Source organism: Apodemus sylvaticus, chromosome 9 (genome assembly GCF_947179515.1).
Source record: "Apodemus sylvaticus chromosome 9, mApoSyl1.1, whole genome shotgun sequence".
NCBI lineage: Eukaryota > Metazoa > Chordata > Mammalia > Rodentia > Muridae > Apodemus > Apodemus sylvaticus.
The window spans coordinates 30764758-30791621 of NC_067480.1; the positions used below are offsets into that span (position 1 = coordinate 30764758).

The 26864-nt window shown below is 41.1% G+C and overlaps 1 protein-coding gene across 1 annotated transcript in view; it reads left to right on the top strand.

Moving 5' to 3' along the window:
• Col4a4 (collagen type IV alpha 4 chain) overlaps positions 1 to 26864 on the top strand; it is a 133021-nt gene that overhangs the window by 57201 nt on the left and 48956 nt on the right. The window contains exons 8-23 of the mRNA XM_052192370.1: positions 1855 to 1923; positions 3039 to 3074; positions 4664 to 4726; positions 5723 to 5758; positions 5932 to 5973; positions 7656 to 7736; positions 8441 to 8494; positions 8724 to 8783; positions 9638 to 9682; positions 11303 to 11356; positions 12155 to 12224; positions 13397 to 13501; positions 17604 to 17768; positions 20937 to 21026; positions 23099 to 23262; positions 25932 to 26004. Of these exons, the coding sequence (XP_052048330.1) occupies positions 1855 to 1923; positions 3039 to 3074; positions 4664 to 4726; positions 5723 to 5758; positions 5932 to 5973; positions 7656 to 7736; positions 8441 to 8494; positions 8724 to 8783; positions 9638 to 9682; positions 11303 to 11356; positions 12155 to 12224; positions 13397 to 13501; positions 17604 to 17768; positions 20937 to 21026; positions 23099 to 23262; positions 25932 to 26004 (1207 nt within the window). The remainder of the gene's footprint in view (positions 1 to 1854; positions 1924 to 3038; positions 3075 to 4663; positions 4727 to 5722; positions 5759 to 5931; positions 5974 to 7655; positions 7737 to 8440; positions 8495 to 8723; positions 8784 to 9637; positions 9683 to 11302; positions 11357 to 12154; positions 12225 to 13396; positions 13502 to 17603; positions 17769 to 20936; positions 21027 to 23098; positions 23263 to 25931; positions 26005 to 26864) is intronic.

Sequence of the window (26864 nt, forward strand, 5' to 3'; positions counted from 1 at the left end):
TGACAAAATGTCATGCTCTCAGTGTTTGGGTCAGTTTTTGTTGTTGAGAAATATTTTCCTCACAGTCCATGTCTCTGCTTGAGCCCATCTGCCCTCTGTGCTCCTGTGGCGGTGATTTCTCTAAGGCCACTTACGCTCTACCCGAGTTTCACTGACAACATTGTAAATACCTCTCTTGTGTTTCTTTCCCTTTCACCTTCCAAGACTAATTCCCTCTCTCAAGAAACCAGTTTTGTAAAAATGTCACTAGGGTTTACATCTGAGAGAAAAGGAAGCAACATATCTTATGTGTTTTGCTATGCTGGTGTGTGTGTGTGTGTGTGTGTGTGTGTGTGCATGTCTGAATAAAAAATGTTCTATCACACTGCTACAGACAAACTCCCACCCATGTTCCTGTAGACAACCTTACTGAAACTCACTGGGTCATTAAAAAAAAAGATACAAAAAAGGGGGACACTATGTGGAAAAAGGAAGATCAACAGAAGTAAGAGGGAGATGAGAGAAACTGGGTGACTATGCATAAGATATATTATGTATATGTATGTAAATGTCAGGACAAAGGCCCTTATTCTGCATAATTAATATATTCTAATAATACAATGGACCAAAAGCCCTTATTCTGCATAATTAATATATGCTAATAGTACAATGGACCAAAAAGCGCAGTGATTAATCATGACAGGCTTATGCTGTGCTCAGTCACAATAAGCTTTGAAACACAGGACATGATTCGTCACTGATCATGACCAGTCTGTTATTCACGAAGTGATTTGTAGACGGACCGAGGAGCTAGCAGTGAAGTCTTTTCTTTTCTTTTCTTTTCTTCTTTTTTAAATCTGGGGATCAAACCCAGGACCTCAGGTTTGGTAGACAGGCGCTCTGCCTCCAAGTTTCTGCACTAAGCTTTGTGCATTTCCATTTAACCCTTCAACTGCTCTAACTCAGCGCAGAACTGGAATCCACACAGACTGGACGTGTAGGAAGCCACGACTGCCCAAGAAAGCAACGCGTAGGAAACATTGATATGACTTACCAGGAAGCCACTGGCATCTCCCCTCCACCCATACCCACCAAGTGAAGCCCTTTTGTGAGTGGCTTGAGAAATTTATACTCGTTCACTGAGCTTCATAATATGAAGAAGGCAGAAATTCTGGGTTAATGCGAGCAAGTTAATTCATATAAGGTATTAACTGGGATTTTAAGTTGTTTATAGAAAAACTATAATGGAATTCATTGAGCTATTTCATTCACTGCCTAAAACTGTTCTAGACAGTGGGGACATAGCAGGGACATGCCTTTAAACCCAGCACTTGGGAGGGAGGCTAAGGCAGACGGGTTTCTGAGCCCCCGAGCAGCCTAAGGTAAATAGTCAATTCCTTGTCAGCCACTGCTACACTGTGATACCTTGTCTCAAAGGCCAGGTAGCCAACCAATGAACCAAACCAAACGGGAGCAGCTTCACCAAAGGGAAGGTGCTGTGAAGTTTGAAATTTGTCCTTAACAAGAATCCTGTAAGCTTTTCTTTGATACAAATACAGAAATGGGCCAAGTAATTAAATTGCAAAATTGCTTACTTTTAAGAATAATGTTTTGTGTTATAGCATGAGGAAAACGTAGTCTCTCTGCCCCATAATTAGTAACTGACCATTAGTGTGCGAGGTCTGCCTAACTGAATGGCTGAGTAGAGGTGTATGAGGACCTTGGACCTCCAACCAGGTAACAATCAGGGAGACCATAAGTCCATCCCAGCGAAATGGCTACAGTGCTTTTTACTGGTGACTAATATTTCATATAGAAGAGAAAACACTGAAACGGCAGTCCATGCTTTTTCCTAAGCAAATGTCTCCTTTTCAGGGTCAGCCTGGGGAAAAGGGAGAAAAAGGAAGATCGGTGTTCATCTCAGGTGGCTTTAAAGGTATTCAGGTGAGTGTTGCAGCCTCTGTGGCTTTAACAAAGCCATTTTCCCAATAGAAAGCACACAGGCAGGGATTTCTTACAAAGTATTATTGAATATACTGTTTTTTTTCTTTATTTTATTTTTCCATTAACCTCACACAATATGGCTCTGTTCCTCTTGTAGGAAGGTATGGGCCTTAATCTCTATGACTATAGATTGCCTTGCTATCTACACATTAGGAATCATAAGGTCACTTTCATTTCAAGGTCCCTTGGGCTCATCATTACTGTTTGGACCAGGTGCTATGGAATGACCTGAGAATAGCAGGGCTCTGAGAACCATGAGGAAGGAGGCTTTGGTTGAACAGCAATGTGAGACTAATACCACAGAAATGTCAATACCTAAACATGGATAAAATCTTAAGTTGTTCCTTCAGTGTACCTTGTGTTCAGAAAGAGCTTGTGTCTCCCACTCTGATCATCATGCAAAGCAATCAAATGTCGACACAAAGCTGAGTGTTCCATCTGGCCGCCCTAACAGGGAGGGGCGGACTCTCCTTGTGATCTCTCCCTGTCACTCTAGAGAGGTAGTGCTCAGCATTCCCAATGCTGCGACCCTTTAATACAATTCCTCACATTGGGGTGACCCCCAACCATAAAATCATTCTGTTGCTACTTCATAGCTGGAATTTTGCTACTCTTATTAATTGTAATATAAATATCTGATATGCAGAAGAACTGATATGTGACCCCCACAGGGGTCTAGAGCTACAGGTTCAGAACTATTGTTCTAGAGCAAGACCTGGTGAGGCCACTAGATGAGAGATAGTTGTATTGTGAGGAAACAGGAATTTTAGGTCAAAATGCTTCTGTAAGATGAGCAGAAATACTATCCATATCTGTCTTCTATGTTGTTCTGACTCCACTAGCCTTGTTCTGGTCTCCATTAGATAGACAGAGAATAAAGAAAGAAGTCTCCCCCGTAGAGCCCTTGCGTGGTTGTTTCCTCAATAGTGACAAAGTGCATAGACTGCCTGCCTGGGCTAGTACAGATCTGTCACATGGCTCTTCTCTCCCTCGGAGTCATCTGTGTCCTAGAAAAAGTCCTCCTCTTGTAAAACAATATAATGATGTCATTGCAGGGAGACCGTGGGGACCCAGGACCACCCGGCCTACCTGTAAGTCTCCTGAGAAGACCATGGGCATCCATCTTCTCCTCTTCAAATAGCTCTTTAGATTTTAAGTCCAGCAGGACCAGCTACAAAACAAGTGGGACCGACCCACGTAGTATAGAATGAAAATGTGATCACTAGTCAAAAATAAAGAATTTCATATTGCTGGGAGCAGGGTGTTGAGTCCATGTGCGGTGGTGCTCCAGTTCACCCACCAGGAAGCAGCTGCTGAGCTCTTCCTCTTACGCCACACCCACAAACACACATTGTTTGGTCATAATCATTTAGCATTGCTAGGCATTTGCAGACCTGTGGGAAATATATACATATATACACACATATATGTACATATGTATATATGCACACACACACATATATATATATACATATATGCATGCATATATATGTATATATATACATATGTGCATATATATATATAAATCAATGGAATTTCAGGCCACTTCTGTACATTTTTACCTGCCAAATTAGTAACTGTTTATTGCTATTTTACCCCACTTTCATCTCCCTGGAGTTTGTATTTCAATGACCATATTAGCCTTTCTAGTTTATTAGTGTTTATGAGATTGAAAGTGAAAGCAGCTTTGCCTCCCAGTGATCACCTGCATTTCTGCTTTGTGGCTCTGAGCTATAGCCACAGTTACTCTCCCAGGCCAGTTCCCTAACTGTACAGAAGTTCGATTCCATGTAATAAACGAGATGCTTTTGATGTCACCGTTGAAATGACTGCCTGTTCATCCCCCTGAAGAGGGCAGAGCTTCACACTCGCAAGTCATTTGATGTGAGCGGTAGAGCAGGGGGCTGCTCTCTGTACCTTTCTGGGATGGCCCAGTCATCCCTACCACCTGCCAGTGGTAGAAGGCCATGATGCTGGCTTACGAGAGACAGAAAATTGCTTAAGTCTGAATCCTCTTGATCCTCAGCTGGGGATAGTGTTTATTCATGTTGGTCTTCTAAGCCACATTTCAAGAGTATTTTTAAATGTCCGAACACATTAATATTTAAATGTGAGAGCAGGAGAGATGGCTCAGTGGTTAAGAGGACTTGCTGCTCTTGCAGAGGACCTGGTCTCTGTTCCCAGTACCCACATGGAGGGTCATAACTGTCTGTGACTCTAGGTGTAGGGGATTGGGTGCTCTGTTTTGGCCTCTGTATATACCTGGTACACAGCTATATGTGTAGGCAGATGGTTATAGGCATAAACTAAAAATATCTTTGAATATACACATTACCCGAGTAATATGAACTGACATCTTGATATGCATAAAGTTGTGTTGAAATTGGGAAGAGCTAATGAAGTTGTCTTCTTTGTGATTTTTATTATTACAAGATGCACAAATAATTATTATTACTTGTTTGTGAGGTATTGATTGTTCTCTTGATCTGAAGAGAGTGTGTCGCCTTTATTGGCCTGGTATTCCTAACTGCTGAGGGAGCTCTCCCCGACCATGTGTGTAGGGGACTGGGTATTTTGCAGGTTTTCTATCTACTTGGGCTTATATGCCATCCTTTCTGTGAGTGATAATTGTGGTTTTACCATGAAATGTGCTGATCTCTCTCTTTCTCTCCCTCTCCAGGGATCTAGGGGTGAACAAGGATCAATAGGGCCCATGGGGCATGCGGGTGCTCCAGGGCTTGCAGTAAGTATAGCTGCTGACGCTGCCCCTCTGGAGCCAACAGTACAGTATCATAAAAACTGCATTCTTGGGTCGGGCTTTCATCAACCACCTTTATTAGTAGGAACCTACCTTGATACACAGGTTCCCTGGAAGAAGCCACTGTCTACACAGAAAGATAGCCCATCCATGTTTAAAAGTGTACTGTGTGTCCTTATCATTTTTGAATGACATATAATTGTGCACATAGAGCCAAAGAGATAGCTTTTGATATAAACTTGAGGACTTGAATTCTATTCCAGAACTCACATAGAAGATCCAAGCATGGCGGTACATGCTTCTAATCCCAGTCCTGGGGAAATGGACATGAGTGGAACTCTGGGGCTCCCTGACCAACTGGCCTAGCCTAATTAGTGAACCCCAGATTTCAGTGGGACATACTATCTCTAAGTCAAGAAATGACATCTGAGACAGATCCTGGTCTCCACATGCATTGCACACATACACACGCACACCTACCTATACCCATGTGTGCACACACACACTTGCATATATACACAATTGTATGTATTCATGAGGTACACCATGATATTTGGACACATGTGTTTAATGTGCAGTGATCAAAGCAGGATAGTTAGCACATCCATCGACTGTAACATCCATTGTTTTTTGTACTGGAAGCATTGACCATCCTTGCTAGCCATTTTGTAATGTGAATTGTTGAGTGTCACCTCACTGTGCCGTAGACCACTAGAACTCAATTCTTTTGACTAACTGTATCTGCAGTCTCATTAGGTAGCTCTTCCTTCATTCCCCTCTTCCTAGTCAGCCTTTTCAGGCTCTGGTAACCACAATTTTTCTCCTTACTCACATGAGATCAAATGTTTGTCTTTCTCATGAGAAAGAGCAGTGGCATGAGTAACCTTACAATCAAAAGTGTTTGCTAATTGAAACTTGGGTGACCAAGGGACAGCTGTTCTGATGACTATGACAAGAGTTGATTTTTTTTCATTGATTTAGGGACCTATAGGTCATCCTGGGAGCCCTGGGTTGAAGGTAAGTTCTGAATACAATCCATCATGAGCGCCTGCCCTTAGGTGAGATAACAGGTCTTTGACACTTAGTCTCAGTCACAGATACCTTCTTAGGAGACTTCCCACGTCTGAATTGCTTGTAGTTGCCCTTTTAAAACTAAAAAAGCAATTCCATTTATTTTCTTTTCCTTTCAGGGAAATCCTGCCACGGGACTGAAAGGGCAAAGGGGAGAGCCGGTAAGGGTTCCTTGTGCGGAAGAGTGGACATCGGGACATGTGCCTTCTCTAGTAGGAGAGGCTGTTGTGATCGTTTGTGGTCATTGTGTAGATGCTGTCCAACTTCAGAGCTCATAACTTGTGTTTGCTGAGCTATCTTACCCCTAGCTGTAAAATCACAGTTCTGATAAACCAGGGCTAGGAAAGTAGCATCATGGCTGGGGCGCTCTAGGAAATTGATTTGTGGTGGTGGCTTATCTGGACTCCACCCGAATGCCCAACAGGAAGTAGGCTGCTCTTTTACGACACTGTTGAAAAAGCTCTTGAGCATCTCCTCCGTGGCGGGGTCAGCGCTAACATTAGCAAGATAGACTGGTTCCCTGCTGACATGGAGTTACAGGGCAATTAAGTCACAGTACAGTTGTTTAACAGGAGTTGGAAATATGGAGCAAGACTTCATGATACAGGAAATGCTCACGATGTGATATCAAGCATAAAGGGCAGTCACAGAGCTAGAGACCACGTATGTAAAATAGACAGCAAAGAGCACTAATGTCAGACATGGGGATGCACATCTGCAACCCCTGTCCAAATGCCTGCTATCCCAGTCCTTGAGAGGGCCAGCCCCCACCTCTCTCTGTCTTAGGAAAGTTGGGCAAGGTGGTACACACCTTTTATCCCAGCATTAGCGAGGTGGAGATACGAGCATCAGGAGTTCAAGACCATTTTACTTTTTGGCTGCATAACAAGTTAGAGGCACATTGGACTACATGAAACACTATTCGAATAAAAATAAAATAATAAAAATGGAAACAGGGCCCTTCATGTTTGTTACTAAGTATTGTGGGCAATATGATTACAGATCTTTTATGTTTTCTTCTTTGGGCTTTTCTTTGTCCCTTTGACTCTGCTAACTACAGATACTTTTTATAATATGAGAAGATAGTGTGGCCCAGTGTTGAAGATGCTCCCATTTGGTTGATCTGTATAGGTTGTGTTTGGACTTCAGCTCTGAAGAAAAGAATGTCATCAACAGTGAATACTGTCTGTTGTCATCTATTTACAAAATAATGCAGTCAATATATCAACACTGTTAGCTAACAGGATATAAGGGGAAAACCTTAAATATTCCTAGTGTCTGAGCTCTTCAGGGGCCTTCCTGCAGAATCTGGATCCTTAGTTACACTATCTTCAGTAAACTTGAAGTAATATCCTTAATGAAGAAATACCACCTATCAGAAACATAGACCTACAGTAGGCAGTCCATGCTAGCTTCAAACTTGTGATTCTCCTGCCTCAGCATCTTATTTGCTTAGATTACAGATGTATAATGTTTAGCTTGAATATAGTTTTACAACTGAATTTAACAAGATACTGTTCACCTGTATATGAACAGGCATGTATGCATGTGTGTACATACATTGTGTGTATGACATACATAAACGCTACGAAGTACTCCCCCAAATGTCTTCAGTAGGGTTGTCCTTAGATAGTAACATTATTTTTTATTTTAAAAATTCATTTCAAGCTATATTTCATAAGAAACTAAATACAATTGTATATCGCATAACACATTTTCCGTGATTTTTATTTTCAATCTAGGACACACATGATTGGAAACACTATATTATTTGTGGGTGAAAGTTTTCTGTGCCTTAAAGCATAAGTTAAAATGGAATTCCTATTTTTTTGGTGTTTTAAAGGGTGAAGTTGGCCAGCATGGTCCTCCTGGGCCCACCCTGTTGGTACAGCCACCTGACTTGAGTATCTATAAAGGAGAGAAGGTAAGCCTCCCAAGTCACCCTGTGAAGCACTAATAGGAGCTCCTGTTAGCATGCGACTCCCAAAGCTGCCCCAGTCGGCCGGTGCTCACAGTAGTCCCGTTAGGAGGCTCCAAGCCTTACAGCATTCTCAGGTTCTCTCAGCTGCTGAGTGGAAGATCATGCATGGGCTGAACCAAGGCCTCTAGAACACAGGACCTCAGAGTGCTGTTCTGATGTGTGGGCAGCAAACATAACGGGGAATCTAGTTTTCCTTTCAGTATCAGAGGTGGGCTTTGCGTGTTGATAACTGAGAAGAAACTGACATATGAATAGAGCTGGTTACATGATAGACTTTGGGAAAATATTAATTTGTCTATCAACGTCTGGCCCAGGTATTTCCAATGCCAGATGCATGGTCTACAGTTGTTTTTAAATGTTTTTAAATTCCCCTATCTTTTCAAAACAAGCTAGTTCTCTCAAAGGCTATATTGCCAACTTTGGATCTGCAGTCTGGTTCCATAGTTCTCCTCCATGTCCCAAACACATCTCACAGGGACCTAAATAATCCCAGGGATACAGATGTACTTAGTTAGGTCTTAGTTACTGACTTACTTTTATAAAAAAAAAAGTGTAATGAGAAACAGGTTCTCCAAAGAAATGATTTATGAAATATATGGAATCCAGTGAATACTACGTAACCATATTATGTCAATCATAATTTTCAGGGTGTAAAAGGAATTCCTGGAGCAATTGGCCTTCCAGGACCTCCAGGACACAAGGTAGTATTTTCATTTTCATTTTTTTTGGGGGGGGTTGGCTTTACCATTACTTTAATGAGCAGCATTTACTACTGGAATTTTTCATTATCGTACTATTTCATCTTATAAACCTCCATTCTACGGACGTTGCTCTCTTTAAACCAGTGTTTTTGCTTCTTATTTTGTTGTTGCTTCCTAGACTAAGCAAGTGTTGTTCCTTAAACCTTTCTAACATTGTCATCTTTTAAAGGGAGAGCCTGGTATTGGGATCAAAGGAGAGAAAGGTATCCCTGGCTTCCCAGGACCCCGGGTAAGGATCCTAAGCCTTAAGCTTCCAGGGGTCTGGAAGCATTGCTTGTTCATACACTTGTGAGACTATGCCTGCATTCCATGAGCTAAAACACATGTACAGTAATGTATTTTGCACAAGAGCTGTGGTATACCCTTCCATTTATGTCCTTTAAATACAATAGGCATGCCCAAGACAGGAGATCTGGGGGAAGCAGGTGACAGGATCATGGTTGTTCCTGTTAGCTCAGTGTCAGTGTGGCATGTGTGTGCGTTGGTTAGTTTAAACCTATTTCATAAATTAGGTGACTGTGTAAGGGCTCCTAGCAGGGAAGCACTGTGTCGGCCTCTAGATGCTATTTCACACCTGTCAGTAATGGCATGCCCCGTGGGATCCCTTGGGAGGCCAGTTTTCAGCAGGGCTTAGATAATGCTCATTTTAGTACTGAATGGTCCATTATTGGCTTTTGTGTCATTTTTTATTGTTAGAGTTGCACAGAGTAACTATTCATTTCCATGCAAATGAATGCACTGTAGATTTTAAAGATATTCGACCCAGTGCAAGCTTCACACTAAATAATTTAAATTGGAAGAGGAGAAACCACAGTAGCAAGCACAGTCTTAATTAAACGCTGGCACTGACGTGAATTTTTTTTAATAAGACTAAAGATCAAGTAGAATGGCAAACGGCAAAAGTACATGGAACCCGTTTTATGTTTATCCCGTCTTGTTCTGTTGAATATCAATGCATATCTAGATTCCACCGCATATTAATGCATAGCCAAATTGCATAACAGTATATGACAAGGCTAACAAGGATTAAAAACATCATGCCTGATGTTTGAATTCTGCTTGTTGATTTCCTGTGATTATTAGGGTGAGCCTGGTTCCCATGGATCTCCAGGTTTTCCAGGATTCAAGGTAAGTGTATATCGCAGCGGAAGGGACAAATATGTTTTCAATAGTGAAGGGGGCTTAGCATCATGAAGAAGCTGTTATGCTGTTTGTGAATGCTGACAGAAATTGGAAAGGCAGATGAATTGTTTGGGCTTTTTGGCTCTTAAATTAATTTTACTAGGTTTATTTCTTTTATTTGTGATGCATCTCTTTGTGTGCACATGCACGCTTGCACACGCATGTATGCATAGATTTATATATGGCTCTGTGTACACAGGAAGCTCAGAGGACAGTTTGAGGGAGTCTGTTCTCTACTGCTTGAGTTCTGGAGATAGATGCTCAGGCTTTGTGGCCAGAACCTTAACTCACTGAGTCGTTTTACCCTGTCTTAGTTAGGCTTTTATTGCTGTGAAGAGACACCATGATCATGGCAACTCTTATAAACATTTAATTGGGGCTGGCTTAGAGTCCATTATCATCATGGCAGAAAACATGGTGGCATACAGCAGACATGGTTCTGAAGAGGTAGCTGAGAATTCTATATTCAGATCCCCAGCAGAAAGAAAAGAGCTTTGAAACCTCTAAGACAACCCACAGTGACAAAGCCACCCTTTCTTCAGAAGGCCATATCTCCAACAATGCCTTCCCTGTGAGTCTTTGGGGGCCATTTTCATTTAAACCACACTCCACACAACAACCATGCTTTTTCTGTTTGTTTTAGTTTTTAGAAAATATTTATTTTATTACATATTTATGTATATTTAAAATACATGTTTATACTATATTTATATACTATAGGACATATAGTCTACATAGTATTTATGTAATTTATCTAAACATGTATTTATAAACTTTAAATTATATCATTTATCTAAACATATTTATATAATTTAAAATATATGCAGTTATATGCTCATGTGAGTGCAGGTACCCACAGAGCCCAAAAGACATCAGCAGTTGTGAATGACCCAACATGGGTTCTAGGAATCTGACTCCAGCCCTCTGTATGAGTCATACATGCTCCACACCACTCTACGGTCCCTTCGGTTCCCCTAGTGGGTTTTCTGAGATAGGGTTTCACATAGTCCAGGCTGGCCTTGAACTCACTACATAACCATGTCATTGAGGCTAATCTTGAACCCTTGATCCTCTAGCCCTATTTTCATTCCATCTTAAGTGCTAGGATCACAAGCGTGTGTTACACACCTGCCTCAGATACTTTCATTCGATGAATTACACAGTGGTCCTCAATCTGTGTAGGTCATGACCTCTTTGGCAAACCTCTGTCTCCAGAAATATTTACATTACGGTTCATAACAGTAGCAAGATTATAGTTATGAAGTGGCAACGACAATGATTTTTATGGCTAGCAGGGAGCGGGAGAGATCACCACAACATGAGGAACTGTATTAAAGGGTCACAGCGTTAGGAAGGTTGAGAACAACTGAGTTACAGGATTGTATTGTTGAGTCTTAAAACTGGGTTACAAGACTGATAGAATCCACGAGTGGTTAAGACTGCCCGGGGTCTCGGTGGTGTGTACTGTTCACGTTGGATGGGAGTGAGGGCGTGTCAGCCTGATACAGTGAGCTGTTTCAGCCTGATACAGTGAGCTGTTTCAAGCCTCTCTGCGGTTGTTTATAGGGGATACAAGGAGCAGCTGGAGATCCTGGGATGTTCGGATTTCTTGGTCCAAAGGTAAAAACACGAGGCCATGCCAGAATTTTTTTTTTAGATTATTCTGCTATCAAATTGAGGTTTTAGAATATCACAAATAACCAAATAATGTAACTCTCGAAAGAGGACAGATGTAATCCTATAAATATCATTTTAATGCATGCTGTGTATGAAGTATAAGTAGTATATTTTCATGCCATTATTACGAGTAGTACATGAAGCAGAGTTAGGCTTATATTTGAGAAGCAGTTCTTTTGAAGGTGGATAATAATGCGAGTTTCAAAATTCTCATGGGATCATGTGAATTGAGATCATCTGCTTTTGTAGCATCATAGCGTGTTTTCCTTTGTTTTATAATTTCTGGGACCTGACATTCAGAGCTTGTTCAGGGCCAGCCCAGCTGCTCTCAGGGAGCATGATTAAAGGAGAGACAGTATTTTGCTGCCATAATGAAATGCAGATTCAGGTCTTACAAGGCGAATAAACATTTGTACTAGATTGCCTTGTTAGAGGCTATGTTCAATGTATACCTAAGAAACAGGGCAACTTCATGATCCTTAAGCTATGGGCACACTGTAATAATTTTTCTGCAGTTGATTTTTCTTTTGCTATTGCTTTGTCCATCCACTGTTTACTTGTGTGTGTAGGTGAGAGGTCAGGTGCCTGCTGGTTCCTTCTGGAACTCCCTGACCCACTCACTTCTCTAGTCAGCCAGTTGTCTTTGCTGCCCCTGTGCAAGTGCCCACAGCATTCCAACCTTAGCTTAATGTCAGGAACTATGGTTATTTCCTAGGAAAGTAAACAAATGCATGATTTCAGGGGGATCCTGGAGATCGCGGGTACCCGGGACCACCAGGCATTTCGGTAACTCCAGCTCCACCACTCAAAGGTTTGTGTTCAATCTAATTTCTCCATAATTTATACCAAAATGGACTAGACAGGTCCATACCAAACATATGTTTGGTCCAGTATTCCTGTAGCTTGCACACTGGAACATTGATATTGATCCCCAATATCTAGTTACTTTTCTAGTCGCTGTGACAAAATCCCAGGCAGGTTTATTTTGGCTCATAGTTCTGTGATCCTAGGGAAGGTGTGGTCAAGAAACTGTGGTGGGCGGGCGGGCTTTGGCAGAGCTCTGCATAGTCCAACCATCCTAGGAAGCAGACAGTAACCGGAATCAGGCACAGGCTGGATACTGCTTTCAAAGTTCCTTCCCTGCTGTCTTACTTTCACCATCTATCTAGGTTCTCTCTCTCCCCTGTCTGTCTGTCTCTCTCTGTGTCTTTTCTCTCTCTGTTTCTCTCTCCCTCTGACTCTTTGTGTCTGTGTCTGTCTGTCTGTCTGTCTGTCTCTCTCTCTCTCTCTCTCTCTTTCTCTGTCTCTCTCAGGATGAGGTTTTGAGATAGGGTTTCTCTGTGTAGCAGCCCCAGCTATCCTGGAACTTGCTCTATAGTCCAGACTGGCCTAGAACGTAAAGATCCACCTGCCTCTGTTTCCTGAGCGCTGGGATTAAAGGTGTGCACCACCTCACCTCTTCCAGACTCAGCAACCTCCAAAGCCAATGACACCAACCAGAGCTGGAGTGTTCACACTCACGAGGGACACTTCAGCTTCAAGCCATAACAGTTACCTTAAAGATGTTGCTTGATACGCAGGGAGACGCTTGCATCCTGGCTCATGTCCCGTTCGCATATGACATCAAGTTTTATTTTAGCATGTAAATATGTGGTGGGGTTGTTATTATTTAAACTTTCAGAAAGTAGGGTTTTTTTTTTCTTTTAACTGTTAAAGAGGGGTGTGTGAGGTCATTTGACTAACATCTTTTGGGAGACACCTGTATAAGAAAAAGCCTAAATCAATGTCAGAGAACCATGCTCAAGGCCTGTATGTCTACAGAGGATAGTCAAAGGGTCCCTGGTCTGACATCTCCCATTTAAAATGTGTCGAGAAACTGCAAAAGTGTCTCCTACTTGGACTTTACCAAGACTTACAGTGATTCCTGAATTTCAAGCTGTATGTGAACATTTGTCTTATTATATCTGTTGTTGCCTTTGTCAGGTGCTCCAGGGGACCCAGGGCCCCCTGGCCGCTATGGAGAGATTGGAGATGTTGGATTACCAGGGCCTCCAGGGCCTCCAGGAAAACCAGGGGAAACTTGTCCAGGTATGAACGTACCATGTGTTACAGTGGATTTCCTGCACCGTACCTGTGTGTGCCAACTGCAGTCCTCAATTCTAGCTGATCAGGAGGTGTCCTTAAGAGTGTTTATGAAGGATGGTTACCTGTGTCCTCTCCAGGACCCCAGTGTTATAAGCTCTGCTGTCATAGCAGCAGCCCTGGGTTTCTAATGTGTTCTAATTCAAACCAGCCAAGGTAATAAATATAGGTAGGTTCCTTTTGCATATATATGCATGAACACATGCACGCATGTACTCACAGTATCTCAATCCATCAGAACTGTCATGAAGCAAGCAGTTGTGTGACAGGCCTCCTTTCAGATTTGTACTTGCAGAAAGGATCTGAAGCTTCTGCTAGGACTGAAGTATTTACTTAGTTGTACTACTATTTTGGAAGATTCTCTCAGTGGATATCTACTTGCAGAATTCCATCCAACTACCTAGGGCCTAATATTCTATGTGATATGTATAAAGAAACATAACAGTTTTAAGAAACCCTTTGATACAGCCTTACATAAAGTGAAGGCTCTTCCCCCTCTGACCAAAGAGAAAGGGAATCAGGGAAAGCCTAGGTCAGTTGACAGAAGGCCAGGGAAGTGTCTTGATGCCATTAAAGACCAAGGAGCCCTTTGCGAGCTGTGTTGGTCAATATTCCAGTGAGATCAGGAATAGGGCCTTCAAGCCTTCTTATATTTTGTGAACGCAGAAGAATGTCCTTGAGTAAATATTTTTCCCAGTCTGTGTCTCTTGTATTAATTTGGGAAGTGCAAGAAGTTTGGTAAGCTACTCAACCATCAGCTACCAAATTCTTGTTCCCTTCTCCACTAATCTAGCTTCTCCCTTTTTTAGGGTCTAACAACAGCAAGGCCAAAAAGCCTTGTCTGGATCAGTCAGAAAGAAGGAGGCCGCAGTCAGGGTGTAAACGACACAGGATTGTATAAGCAGGGAAAATTCTCACTTGGTCAGGAAACACTGAACTCTAGTCTTAGCTTTCTCCGTTGGGACTTGTTTATTATAAAATCTTATCTCCAGAGGATTGAAATCAAAACTCACTGGGAACAACATATTCAAATATATAGGGATGCTCTTAATTCCTTTTGAAAAATAAATTAATCCTTTGATGGGAAGATGGCTCAGTCAGGAAATTGCTTCTCACACCACCAAGAGGGCTGAGTTCAATTCCCCAGATCCCACCCAGGTATGGAGATGAACTCTTAGAATCCCAGGGTTGGTGAGGCAGAGACAGGCTGATCCCTGGGGCTCGCTGGCCAGACAGCCTTGCCAAATTGGTGAGTTCCAGGCCAGCAAGGGAATCTGTCTCCTAAAAGATGGGTACATGCCGCAGGTGAGATCTGACCTCCACATGCACACACACATACTTGCATATGGCACCCCTCACTTGAGTGCACAGAGATACACATTCACACAAATCCAGTTAACCCAGTGGTGTTATGGGTCATAGGAAGACATACATTTTATTTTGCATTACATTCATATCACATTATACAAGTGTATATACATATCCGCACTGGTTAAAGTTCCAGACTTTACGGGATCATTTTTTATTAGATATTTATTTTATTTACATTTCAAATGTTATCCCCTTTCCTCACTACACCTCTGAAAACCCCCTATCCCATCCCCCTCCCCCTGATTACCAACCTCTCTCTCTACTTTCCTGGCCTGGCATTCCCCTACACTGGGGCATCGAGCCTTCACAGGACCAATGGCCTCCACAGAATCATTTTTGGGACATAACATACCCTATTTTCTATTCCTCTCTTTTACTCTAAAACAAACAAACAAACAAAAACAAGCTAATGCTATCTCATTTAATTGATTCTGTGTGATACTGTTTGGGGGTCAGGCTAAATGTATCATATATTCTAGCCCACTGCCTCTGTTGAAGAAGGTTGGGTTGGGTATTGTTCCTGGTATGGGACAAAGTAACAGGTAGTACCTGGGATATCCAGAGACTGGAGAGTTCTGGCAAGTCTCAGGGAGGGGGCAGAATACAGATGACATCCAAGTCACAGAGACATTTTCCTTGCTGTCAGTATACCAGTGTATATAGGACTCTGTTTTCTTTAACAGTCACACACTGTTAGCACGGGATAAGTGGGTTCCAGAGTCAGACACTCACAATTGGATCAAGCCTTGTTACATAGTATAGTGGAAGACAGTGAACTATCTACTACAACATTCTAGTTTCCATACTTTACAAAACGTGTTATCTTAGACATTTACTGTGCCTCTCTGTACTTCAGTTTCCCCATCTATAAGATGGGGGCTTGTTAGGATTGGACGATGTGGTATGTGTGCGGGATTTAGGATCCAACTTGATGTGCAGTAAAGAATCAGTGTGTGAGCTTTTATTACTACAGATGATGCTATCTGCGCCTGCTCTGCCATTGATGTACATGGTGGAATGATCACTGCAACCCAGCAGATGGACACATTGGTTACACACGCAGTCATTGTGTGTGTGTGTGTGTGTGTCTAGAAGACTTTTTTTTTTTTTAAAGATCTTTCCTACATAGGTGATTAAGAGAGCAGATATTTTAACCAATAGATGTGCTAATAGGGTTGTTTGGATTAATTTTATAACTTAGCAGGTTGGAACAGTTGAGAAAGGTAAGAAAACATGACCCCCCCCCCCCCCAGTTCCTGTGGGCTTCCACTTGCAGCTTCTTTCAAAGGCAGTAATGTCTTTTGGCATCCAGGATAGTCAAGTTTTAAAAGATTTTTATAATTTATCTTTATGTGAGTGTGTGTGTGTACACATGCACGTGTGAGTGCGCATGTGTGAACCAATGTTCTCAGAGGCCAGAAGAGCATTTTTGGTCCCCTGGATCTGGAGTTACTGACAGTGGTAAGCCACTTGATGTGGGTTCTAGGAAGCTCTGGTCATTTGGAAGAGCATCAAGTGTTCTTAAACACTGAGCCATCTCGCCTATCTCAAGTTTGTTATTGTTGTCGTTGTTGCTGTTGCTATTGTTACTATTATTATTACTATTACTACTATTATTTTCTGTATCCTGCTTTTCTTTTTCTTTAATACAATTTATTCAGATTATTCTGGCATGGCTCCTGCTTTCTGATTAGCAATCGGCCTTGTGAAAAAGCAGGGCTTTTGGTCTGTTTTCTATTTTGTGATACACTAGATAGCCCAGGCTAGCCTCAATCTGTGATCCGCCTGTCTGCATTTCCCAGGCCCCTCCTTCTCCTCTCTCTGAAGCTTTGTTGACGTCCCATTGACCTAAAATTATGTCTGTGTAAAGCATACAACTCAATGTCCTGCAAACAGCCAGGTGATTACCAGAGTCCAGTGGATTAACACACTGACCATGCCTGCACTCTCATTTTGGATTTATGTGCATCTGTGCCTACATGTGTATGGAAGGAGGATTTTATTTAAGATATATCCTATTAGAAGTGAGGGGAGGGAGAAGGATTGTGGGAAGGGGTGAGCCAGATGTCACATGAATAAAGTAAAAAAATAAATGAATGCAATAAAAATTCAAAAGATTAAAACAAATTGAAGAATATAGTATAATGTGGAAAGATACGGTGCTCATGGATTAGAAGAATTAATATTGTCAAAATCTGCACACTTCCCTAAGAAATCTAAAAGCTTAATATAAGTGTCGTCAAATTGCCAATGAGGTTTTGCTGTGAAGGGATGGACCTGGTAGACATAAAGTTGAGTAAAGTAACCGAGACACAGGAAGAAAAAAAGAAATGTCTCCCCTTGTGATTTCCAGTATGCAGTGTGGCTCATTCACTGCCGTCTGCATGCTATAGAGTGGATCTCCAGAACTTATCCAGCTCACCGGAAACCCTGTCCCCTGGTTCAACACCTCTAGATTCCCCACTTCCCTCTTCTCCAGCAATGGCCATTCTGTTCTCCCGTCTATGACATTGATTATGTTAGAGTCTACATGTAAGTGATGTCATGGGGTGTTGCCCTCTCTGCGTCTGGCTTGTTTCATGGCGTGATATCCATTTCCAGCCATTTTCCTCTAAACGTACTGAAAACATATACTCTTGGGAACATGGGTAATTTCCACCCTTAATTTTCCTTGTAGGCATGATGGGACCTCCTGGGCCACCAGGGGTTCCTGGTCCTCCAGGATTTCCAGGGGAAGCTGGTGTTCCTGGAAGACTTGACTGTGCCCCAGGAAAACCTGGGAATCCAGGGCTACCAGGCCTGCCTGGAGCACCAGGACCAGAGGGCTCCCCTGGATCAGATGGTAAAATGTTCCTCCTTTATCATTGTTAGCTCCTATGCTGCTGTTCATGTTTGCAGGTTCATCCAGAAAGCATAGTTTCTAAATACTTAAAAACTTATATAATATTTTATCAGTCAGGTTAGTCTTATTAAAATTCTCTTTATAAATATGAAAAATATATTGAACTGTCAATTAAAATATGTTCAATTTATTGTGAGTTTAAGCATCAATGATCGGAGTTCATAACTTGATACATTTTGGCTTTGTCAACATAGTTTTTTTATATTTTTTTTGGATTTTTATATGGGCTTGGTTCAAAAGTCAAACTGTTCTTCAAAGAGACATGAGGCTGTGTCTTCTGTCCTTCTCAGGGACAGCTATCTTCACACACGTAGCTGGATCTTTGGATAGTTCTACATTGTCATCCAGCACAAGTGTATTTCTGTTGCTAAGCTTTATGCCTTGCTCATTGGCTTTTGACTCCTACAGAGCAACCATCTTCACCACACCCCACTCTGTATGTGCACATTTTTCCATTCCCACTGTCTACTGGGAGTGATGCTCTCATAATTTGGGCTATGAAAATATTCAGTGTTTCCATAGAATGGTTTAAAAGTGCTATCCACAAGTTTTGCCTATAGTGATACATTTATTTTTTTATAGCAACATTTGGTAAATTGTCTTGTGTGTGTGTGTGTGTCCCCTATGTTTGACTGACTTTCAATGTAGTTATTTGAAATTAACCTCAAAGCTTCCAGAGTTTTGTATCTTTTATCATTATATATTTTAACTCATAGCTTTACAATGTGTTTTGTTTTCTGAGACCATGTTTCCTTATGTAGCCCTAGCTGTCCTAGAACTCACTCTGTAGACCAGGTTAGTCTCCAACTCAGAGATCCACCTGCCTTTGCCTCCCAAGTGCTTGGATTAAAGGTGTGCACCACCACCACTCAGCATCAGTGTTACTTTTAAAACAAATGTTTCTTGGAGCCTTTTGACTTTTCAAACTAGTAAGGCTGTGCATTTGGCTCCTTGCTGAGATACTTGGAGTTTTTTATTGTTATTTTAAAATTATTTTTATATCTAATACTATTTAAATACACTGTTGTAGAAACAAGGTAAGAAAAAGATATGTGTGATTTTTGTCCTTGGTCTCTCTTCCACTTCTGCTTTCCATGCTCTGCCCCGCAGAAACTCCCCTTTTCTTTGCACATCTCATATATTCCTTTGTTCACCCCACACCTTCCTTTAAAGCAATGGTTTTCAATCTTCCTAATGCTGAGACCGCTTATTACAGTTTCTCATGTTGTGGTGATCTCTAACCATAAAGTTATTTCATTGTGACCTCATAACTGTAATTGACACTGTTATGAATTATCATGTAAATATTTGATACACAGGATATCTGATATGTGACCCTTGTAAAATGATCATTGACCTCAAAAGAATTGTTGCCTTTAAGCCCCTTTCTCATAAACCTCCCTCTCTCTCTCTCTCTCTCTCTCTCTCTCTCCTTTCCTCCCTCCCTCTTTCTCTCCCTCCCTCCCTCTCTCTCATCTCTTGGTGCTTCTCCTCGCTTGGACACATATGTTTAACTTTTAGAAGCTAGAATCCACATATAAGAGAAAACACATCTGTCTTTCTGAGCCTGCATTCCACAATATTATATTCTCTAGTTCTATTCATTTGACTGCAAATTTCATAATTTTGTTGTTCTTAAACATAGAATAAAATTCCATTTGATATAAAAACCACATGTTCATTATCCATTTATATGTTGATAGGTCTATAGGCTGATTCCACTTAGTTGGTACTATGAAAAGAGTAAGAATAAACATGAATCTATTGTTATTCCCTCTTTATCTCTCTGGCTATTTACTTTCTACTAGTCATATTTCTTTCAATAGCTTACCACCACACTAGACTTCCATAAAACAAATTAGAAATACTAGAGAGAAGCAGAGGATCATATGTATCTGAAAATACCTTTGTTCTACTGGATTGTCTGATGGATAGTTTAGCTGAGTATAAAATCTTGGGATGGATATCTTTCTTCTCAGGATTTCATTTTCTAGCCTCCAGCAAGAGCACTAAAAACTTTTGTATGGCTCAGTGCCTGGTCATATGCTTGAAATCTATTTCTCTTTTGGAAGCTTTTTACAAGTTTTGTCAACTCCATCTCCCAGAAGAATTATAGATTTATTCCTGCCATAATTCCTGTATGTATTTTTATTTCTGCGAGTTCAATTGATGCTGTTGTTTTCTTCTGGTGTTTCTTTTTGCAGCAGCCTGTTCACTTAGCAGTGTGAAATAGTTCTCCTCTCTACCATTCTAATTGTATCATTTTTTTTAAACAGTATTTTTCTTGAAACTCTTGTTTCCTCCGTGTTTTTGAAGGACTTTTTTATTTTCTGCTATAATTTTTTTCAGAGGGGTCTTCCAATCTAAATATTTCACTATCAAATCATTTATTGAGCCTCACTTGCATTTTTTAATGTAAGCTCCAGAGGAGATTCTGGTGTGAAATTTGCTTGACATGAAGTTTTTTATTTTTTTCTTGTCATTTTCCATTGATACTTTATCTTTAAGGTCTACTACAATTTTTTTAACCCTCTATTGCTGTTCTTTTACAGTCTTTTATCCCACTGAAATTTCAGGAGAGTGTAGAGTGTGTCATTTGAATTTATCTGTCATCTTTAACCAGATGTCTCAAAAATTTTGCTTTTGTAAGTCATTCTTTGTGTGTGTGTGTGTGTGTGTGTGTGTGTGTTTTCTTCCATTATCTGGAAATTGGTAAATGAAAGAGAAAAAAATTCATAACCATAGACTGATCATGGCTTCTATGTTCATGATTTATTTTGCTTTGTTATTTGTTGTTGACATCTATTGTGCTATTCTGGAGCCCACTAACTTCATTAATGGTGGTGGTAGAAGAAGCATATTGCATTGTCTATATGCGTAGAGAGAAAGGGAGGGAGAGGGAAGGATGGAGAAAGGGAGAGGAAGAGGGAGAGGAGGAAGGAGGGACTGAGGGAAGGAGAGAGATGGGAAATAGGAAGTCATGGAATAAAACGTGGGGCAGAGACAGGAAACAGAAGGATGAAACTGCAAGTGCCCTACATTGGTGTCCTCTGGGAGATGTGAACTAAATCTTATGATTCTGTCTGCCAACTCCTTGTCTCCAAACAGTGATATATTGCCGCCCTGGGTACCCTGGACCAATGGGAGAAAAGGGAAAAATGGGTCCCCCAGGAAGAAGAGGAGCCAAAGGAGCAAAAGGCAAGTATGCATGCAAGATAGAATGTATATATTACAGCCACATATAGGGGGCGAGGGGGGCATGTCTATGAGAAGAACCTGTCATATGGTTCAGGCTTATCACTCACCTCTGTTACTCCCCTCGAGGACTACATGTCAGTGTGTGTTCTAGTATGAATAAGTCCTCGAAATGCATGTTCTTCTGTCAGACTGGAGCACCTTCCCTTTGCCATTCATGACCTACTTGTAGTTGAGAATATTTTGTGTAGCTCAAGTGTATGGGTATATAAATAAGGCATGCACATCCAACTTCAATTGATAATAAATCATTGAGAAATTTGCTTCAAGATAATTCTTGAATACACATACTATTATTAAATATGAATAAGTTTACATATGAATGAGATAGAGATGTTTATTTTTATGTAAATAATTAAATTTGGATGTTTAATGCTACAAGATGTAGACTATCTTCACTGTTTTTTAGAGTAAACCACTATTTTGATATTATGATCAATGGTGAGGGCTTTGCTTTGCATAAATACAAAGCCTAAAACTACAGAAGTATATTTAGGCTCATTTTAGAAAACTCTGTCCTAATCCCAAGCCAAAATTTATTTGCAATGTTTTAAAAACTCAGTGCCACAGTGAAGCCATGAGATCCAGCACAGGTAAGTGCCAGCACAGCCACCTTGGATTCATTTTTTATTATTGCTTTACACCCTTGCCATTTTTTTTGTGACCTCCCATATTTGGTTATACAATCTCATATAGGATTGATGCCACCAGTTTATAAAAGCAAAGTTTTAGAGTATAAAGGCCACACAGTTTTTTATTCAGGGGGCAAATTTGCTCTCAAAATTGTCTGTGGAGATCAGACATTATTGTTATTTTAATGGAGTCTTTCTCTGTGTATCTCATGTTTCTGGACTCACCAAATGCCCATGGCTATGTCCCTCCTCTCTGGCTTGTCAGAGCTTTTTGGACAATTGAGTTAGACAGTATGAAAGTGTGGACACAAACCAATTTGACTTTCCAAAACTTTTTCAGCTTTATTTGTATTTTTATATTAGCTTTGGGAGTTTATTTTTTCATATAAAGTGTATCTTTTATTAAAAAAATAAAAAGCACACAAAATTGTTCTAATATATTCTTATTAGAAAACAAATGTAAATTATGTAAATGAAAGGCAGGTGCAGACTTCCAGACAGCAGTTATGGCTCCTCTAAGAGGGAGTGGGGTATGGAAGAATGTGGTTACACTCTATCTCCATTTACAAAAAGTTGAAGCAGATGGAAATCTGGAAAAATATTAATAATAATTAAATAAGCTGATGATGCCTAGGAAAAATGTGATTTTTACTTCTTAATTGAAAATAAATATAAACATATACAAGCTTTGCAATTCCCAAAGCAAAGTCAGGCTTCGTCACCTGAACCAGACTAAGCAGATGATATGTAAAACATGACTGGAAAAATATACATACACATATATATGTATATACACACATACATGTATACCTATATATACATATATGTATAGGTTCAAATTAACCAATAAGCTTTACTACTCTTAATCTAAAAATTAGTATTGGCTTGATCATAAACTCCTTTGGTTCTGAGGGTCATAAAGCTTTTGGAGTTTAAAGCATAATATATGTGATTCTGTTTACTTAGTGTGTGCCCATCCCACATAGACCATGTGACAGAGCCATCCACTCCTTACCCAAAGCTTCATTTCAATCTTCCTGGAACATGCTCTCACCCCACATAGTTACAGCATCTACCTCTCTACCCCGCTGCATGGCACGGTGCACTCCAGCCTCTTGCCACACGGTCTCCTCTCAAGTAGACCGTGCTACAGACCCCCATCCTGCCACAGGCCCTACTCTAACCCCTGCTTCATCCCATACAGACCATGTTGCAGACTCCATTCTGTCACATGGTACTCTCTAGCCACATGTCACATGGTCTCCATTTCTGTGACAAGAATTGTGTACTGCAGATCTTCTCTGGTCATCCCATTTTTGTAGTCAAGAACTTACCGGGGTTTTGTCAGCAACTATGTAAAACTGACTTTCTACCTCTATCTAGGAAATGAGGGACTCTGTACCTGTCCACCAGGTCCCGAAGGACCTCCTGGTCCTCCAGGACCTCCTGGAAGACAAGGAAGTAAAGGAGACTTAGGACTCCCTGGTTGGCATGGAGAAAAGGGTGATCCAGGCCAGCCTGGAGCTGAAGGACCTCCAGGGCCACCAGTAAGTAGCTTCTACTAATCATAACCTCTCCAGTTAAACAAGACAGACAGAGAGAGAACTTAGTGTACCCCTTCCTAGCTTTATGTGTGATATACATTTTATGGTTTGAACCTATACACATCCTAATTACCAAATACTTTCTTGTATCCATCTATCATCCATCCATCCATCCATCCATCCTTCCATCCTTTATTTATTTATCGATTTAAGGAATTATTATTTATTAAATGTCTACTGTGTCCCAGGCATGATTCTAAGTTTGTAGGGATAGAACAGGGACCAGAATAATATGTTAGATTCTGGAGCTTTAGAGTAAACAACTTAGTAAATATGCAATATCATTATGCTGTTATGACAAAAGGTCACAGTCATATGGGGAGACCTGGGCGGAGAAAGTGAGTGAGGGTCAGCACGGGAGTTTCCAGGTTTCATCCACAGTATGCACACACATGCGCATGTACACACACACACACACACACACACACACACACACACACACTGACTAGCCATTAGGAAAGTCTGTAGAACATGGGCTTTGCAATGTGTCAGGCTTGAACCTTTGTCTAAAAGGACATGAACAGCCTGGGGAGTCTTATGAAGAGAGAAGCAATACTCTAATTTACTTCAGATGAATCGTCCGTTACTCTGTGGAGATGAGACCATAGACAAGGGAGGACACATGGACATTACGTGGAAGGTAGCTGATTGAAGGGGTGGCACTGTGTGGTAAGAGGAAGTCAGCTCTAGACATAATTTGACAGGAGAACCCAAGGATTGGCTATTAGGTCAGATACACAATACAAGGAAAATTGAAGTGGCCATGGAACTATGCCATTGGAGGAAGGCAGTCGCCTTTGACTGAGATGCAGACTCTGGAAAGACAGGCATTTGGTAGGAATAGCACAAAACTGAGCCATTTTTGGGGTTGGGTGCTAATTAAACAAACAAATGAAAATGCCAAGTGTCTTGGGGGCGGGGGTTGTGTTAGTCAACTTAAGGTCTCGCAGGAGAGGACTAGGCTGGAGAGATAAGAAAGCGGCTTTATTGGACAATATGTGATGTTCGATTCTATAGAAGTGATGGGTGTGGGGAAGCCACACAGACAGAATCATGCACAGAATGAAGATATTAAAATCACTCTGGTTCAAAAGGTCCTTGAACTGAATGAAAGAAGCCCTAGATGAACAAGTAACAGTCAAAGATCCCCGAGAAGCCTCTCCTCATGACTCTGTCCATCACAATAGGGTGCTCACTTGCTGATGCACGGTCTTCCATCTACCTGCCTGATCCCCTGGACTCTGGAGACAGCCCTCGGTTCCTTTATTCTGCTGGGGTGACCTGTGACTCAGTTCTGAATTTCCCAAATCATTCTCCATCTCTCCTAAAAGAATCGAATGAAAATGAAATTTTGATCTTAAGTGAAAGTGACGACTCAGAACTCCAGCCTTACCCTTTCCGCATGCGCACAGCACACCCGCGAAGCTGGCCCGAAGGGAAACTTAGGGGATAAAGAAAGCCCAGTGCACCCCTAATGCATGGAGAGGGAACAAGCATGCTGAATCACGTTGCATTTTGCATAATATGGCTCATTTTGTAAAATTTAATTTTTATCACCATCAGGGTTTTTTTGTATGTTGCTACTTAATTTTTTTAGTGACTCTATAATATGGTTGTGGCTTTGTGTTTCGTTGTTTCTCAGGGCTAATGTTTTTGCATTGTGGACTACTAGTTTGCTCAGGGCTATTATGGGTAAGGTGTTAAATCAATTATTTTAGGACTCATGGCATTGACTATTTCTGACGTCTTCTCTTTATATTATGTTCATCATACTGTTCTGAGAGATGGGGGCCAGGACAACACCATGGAGGGAAAATTCTTATTTCCCTTTCTCTTTCTTATCAAGTTCCATTAACACAAATGCATTCCCTGGCCACTTTCCCCACCTTCAGCTCTGTGGAAGCTTGTGTGTTACCCGCCCTCTTTACGCTCTCATTTACACAGATCAAAGGCTAAAATCATTTAAAATAGTATTGATGGTACATATTTGCTTAGGATACAATTTTATTTAAATTTTATTTATGGGAGGTTGCATATTAACCTCCTTATAGAATTCTCATGTATCATTTCCCCAGCTTTAAAAGAAAAAGATTCATTTTTAAAAAGTGTATGTGTATTTATGAGTACCTGCATGTATGTATGCACATCACATGCATGTATGCATGTGCATCATGTGCATGCCTGGTGCATTTAGAGATTAGAAGAGGAAGTCAGTCCCTGGAACTGGAGTTATAAGGTTTTCAGAGTCATCGTGTGAGTGCTGCTGACACATGACTGTTTTCTGCAAAAACAGCAAGGGCTCTAAGCACTAAGCCATCTCTCCAGCCCCACTCCACCGTGAACTGCTAAGGTAAAAGAGGCATTGATACATTGCTGCTAACCCAGATACAAACTTTACATAGATGTTAGCACCAAGAACTTGTGGTTTTTATGCAATAGAACCACAGGAAGGTTCTAGAAGGCAGGAAAGGGATAAACCAATGATTTTCAAACCAGGATCTTCGAAGAGATTTAGAGAAGAAGAGAAGGTGTTCGATAGGCGAGAATCTAAATGACTTCTGCCCTATCAGAATTAATCTAATGCACTGCTCTTGTTATTTTTATTTACCAAGGGAAGACCTGGTGCCATGGGGCCCCCTGGTAACAAAGGGGCAAAGGGTGACATGGTTGTATCAAGAGAGAAAGGTGAGTGTGACTGACGACTTAGCCCTCTGACATTTTATGAATTTATGAACATCCACTTGCATTGCTTTCCCGGGTGACTGCAGATTAATTGTATACAGTTTAGGATTGTTGAGATCACCTAAAAAACATTTCCTGCCCTTCACAGAATGGTATGGCTATTAAGCACTAAATCTCCCTACTCTTATTTGAAATCATAAATATTCCTTTAATGATATTTTCAAATCTTCTCTGTGGTGGACTTGAATCTGAAGCAGAATCTCTTTTAACTTGCCTTCTGCCTTGTAATGTCCTCTATTATCAATGGCATTTAAATTACAAGTAACAGTTGCTTATCTTGGAGTAGTCTGGAGGGAATAATATAATTTATTGACCTACTAGACAAAATATGAAAGTCCAGGTGTAGGGTTCACATTGTGATAACCGTGTCTTTCACCTTGCACAGCATCTTGACACTGTCCTCCCATCCTCATCTCCATTGGTCTATGTCCAGTTGCTCCCACAAGTCTAACTTTCTCAGGCTACATGCCCCAGGACTACCATGCTAGAGGCAGCTCCGAGATGCAGTGTCAGCTGTAGCAGAGGAATAACTTTAAAAGGATTGCACAGCTTAGGGCAATAATCTAACTGCCAGCTCCCCCAGCCACTAAGACTAGGGATAGAATATGTTCACAGACTGTCACTGAGGCAGGACCTTTCCCTGACTGAGCCCACCACAGGTCACCTTTTTGCTAAAATGGGAGGAGGGACATTTCCTAAGTAAAGAGAGCCAGTAGTTTTTGCAACCACCTTTCTGCCCTTTGTTTTTGTAATGGTTTGAGCAACCGAGTCACTCAGCAACCTTGGCTGACCTTCACAGAGTG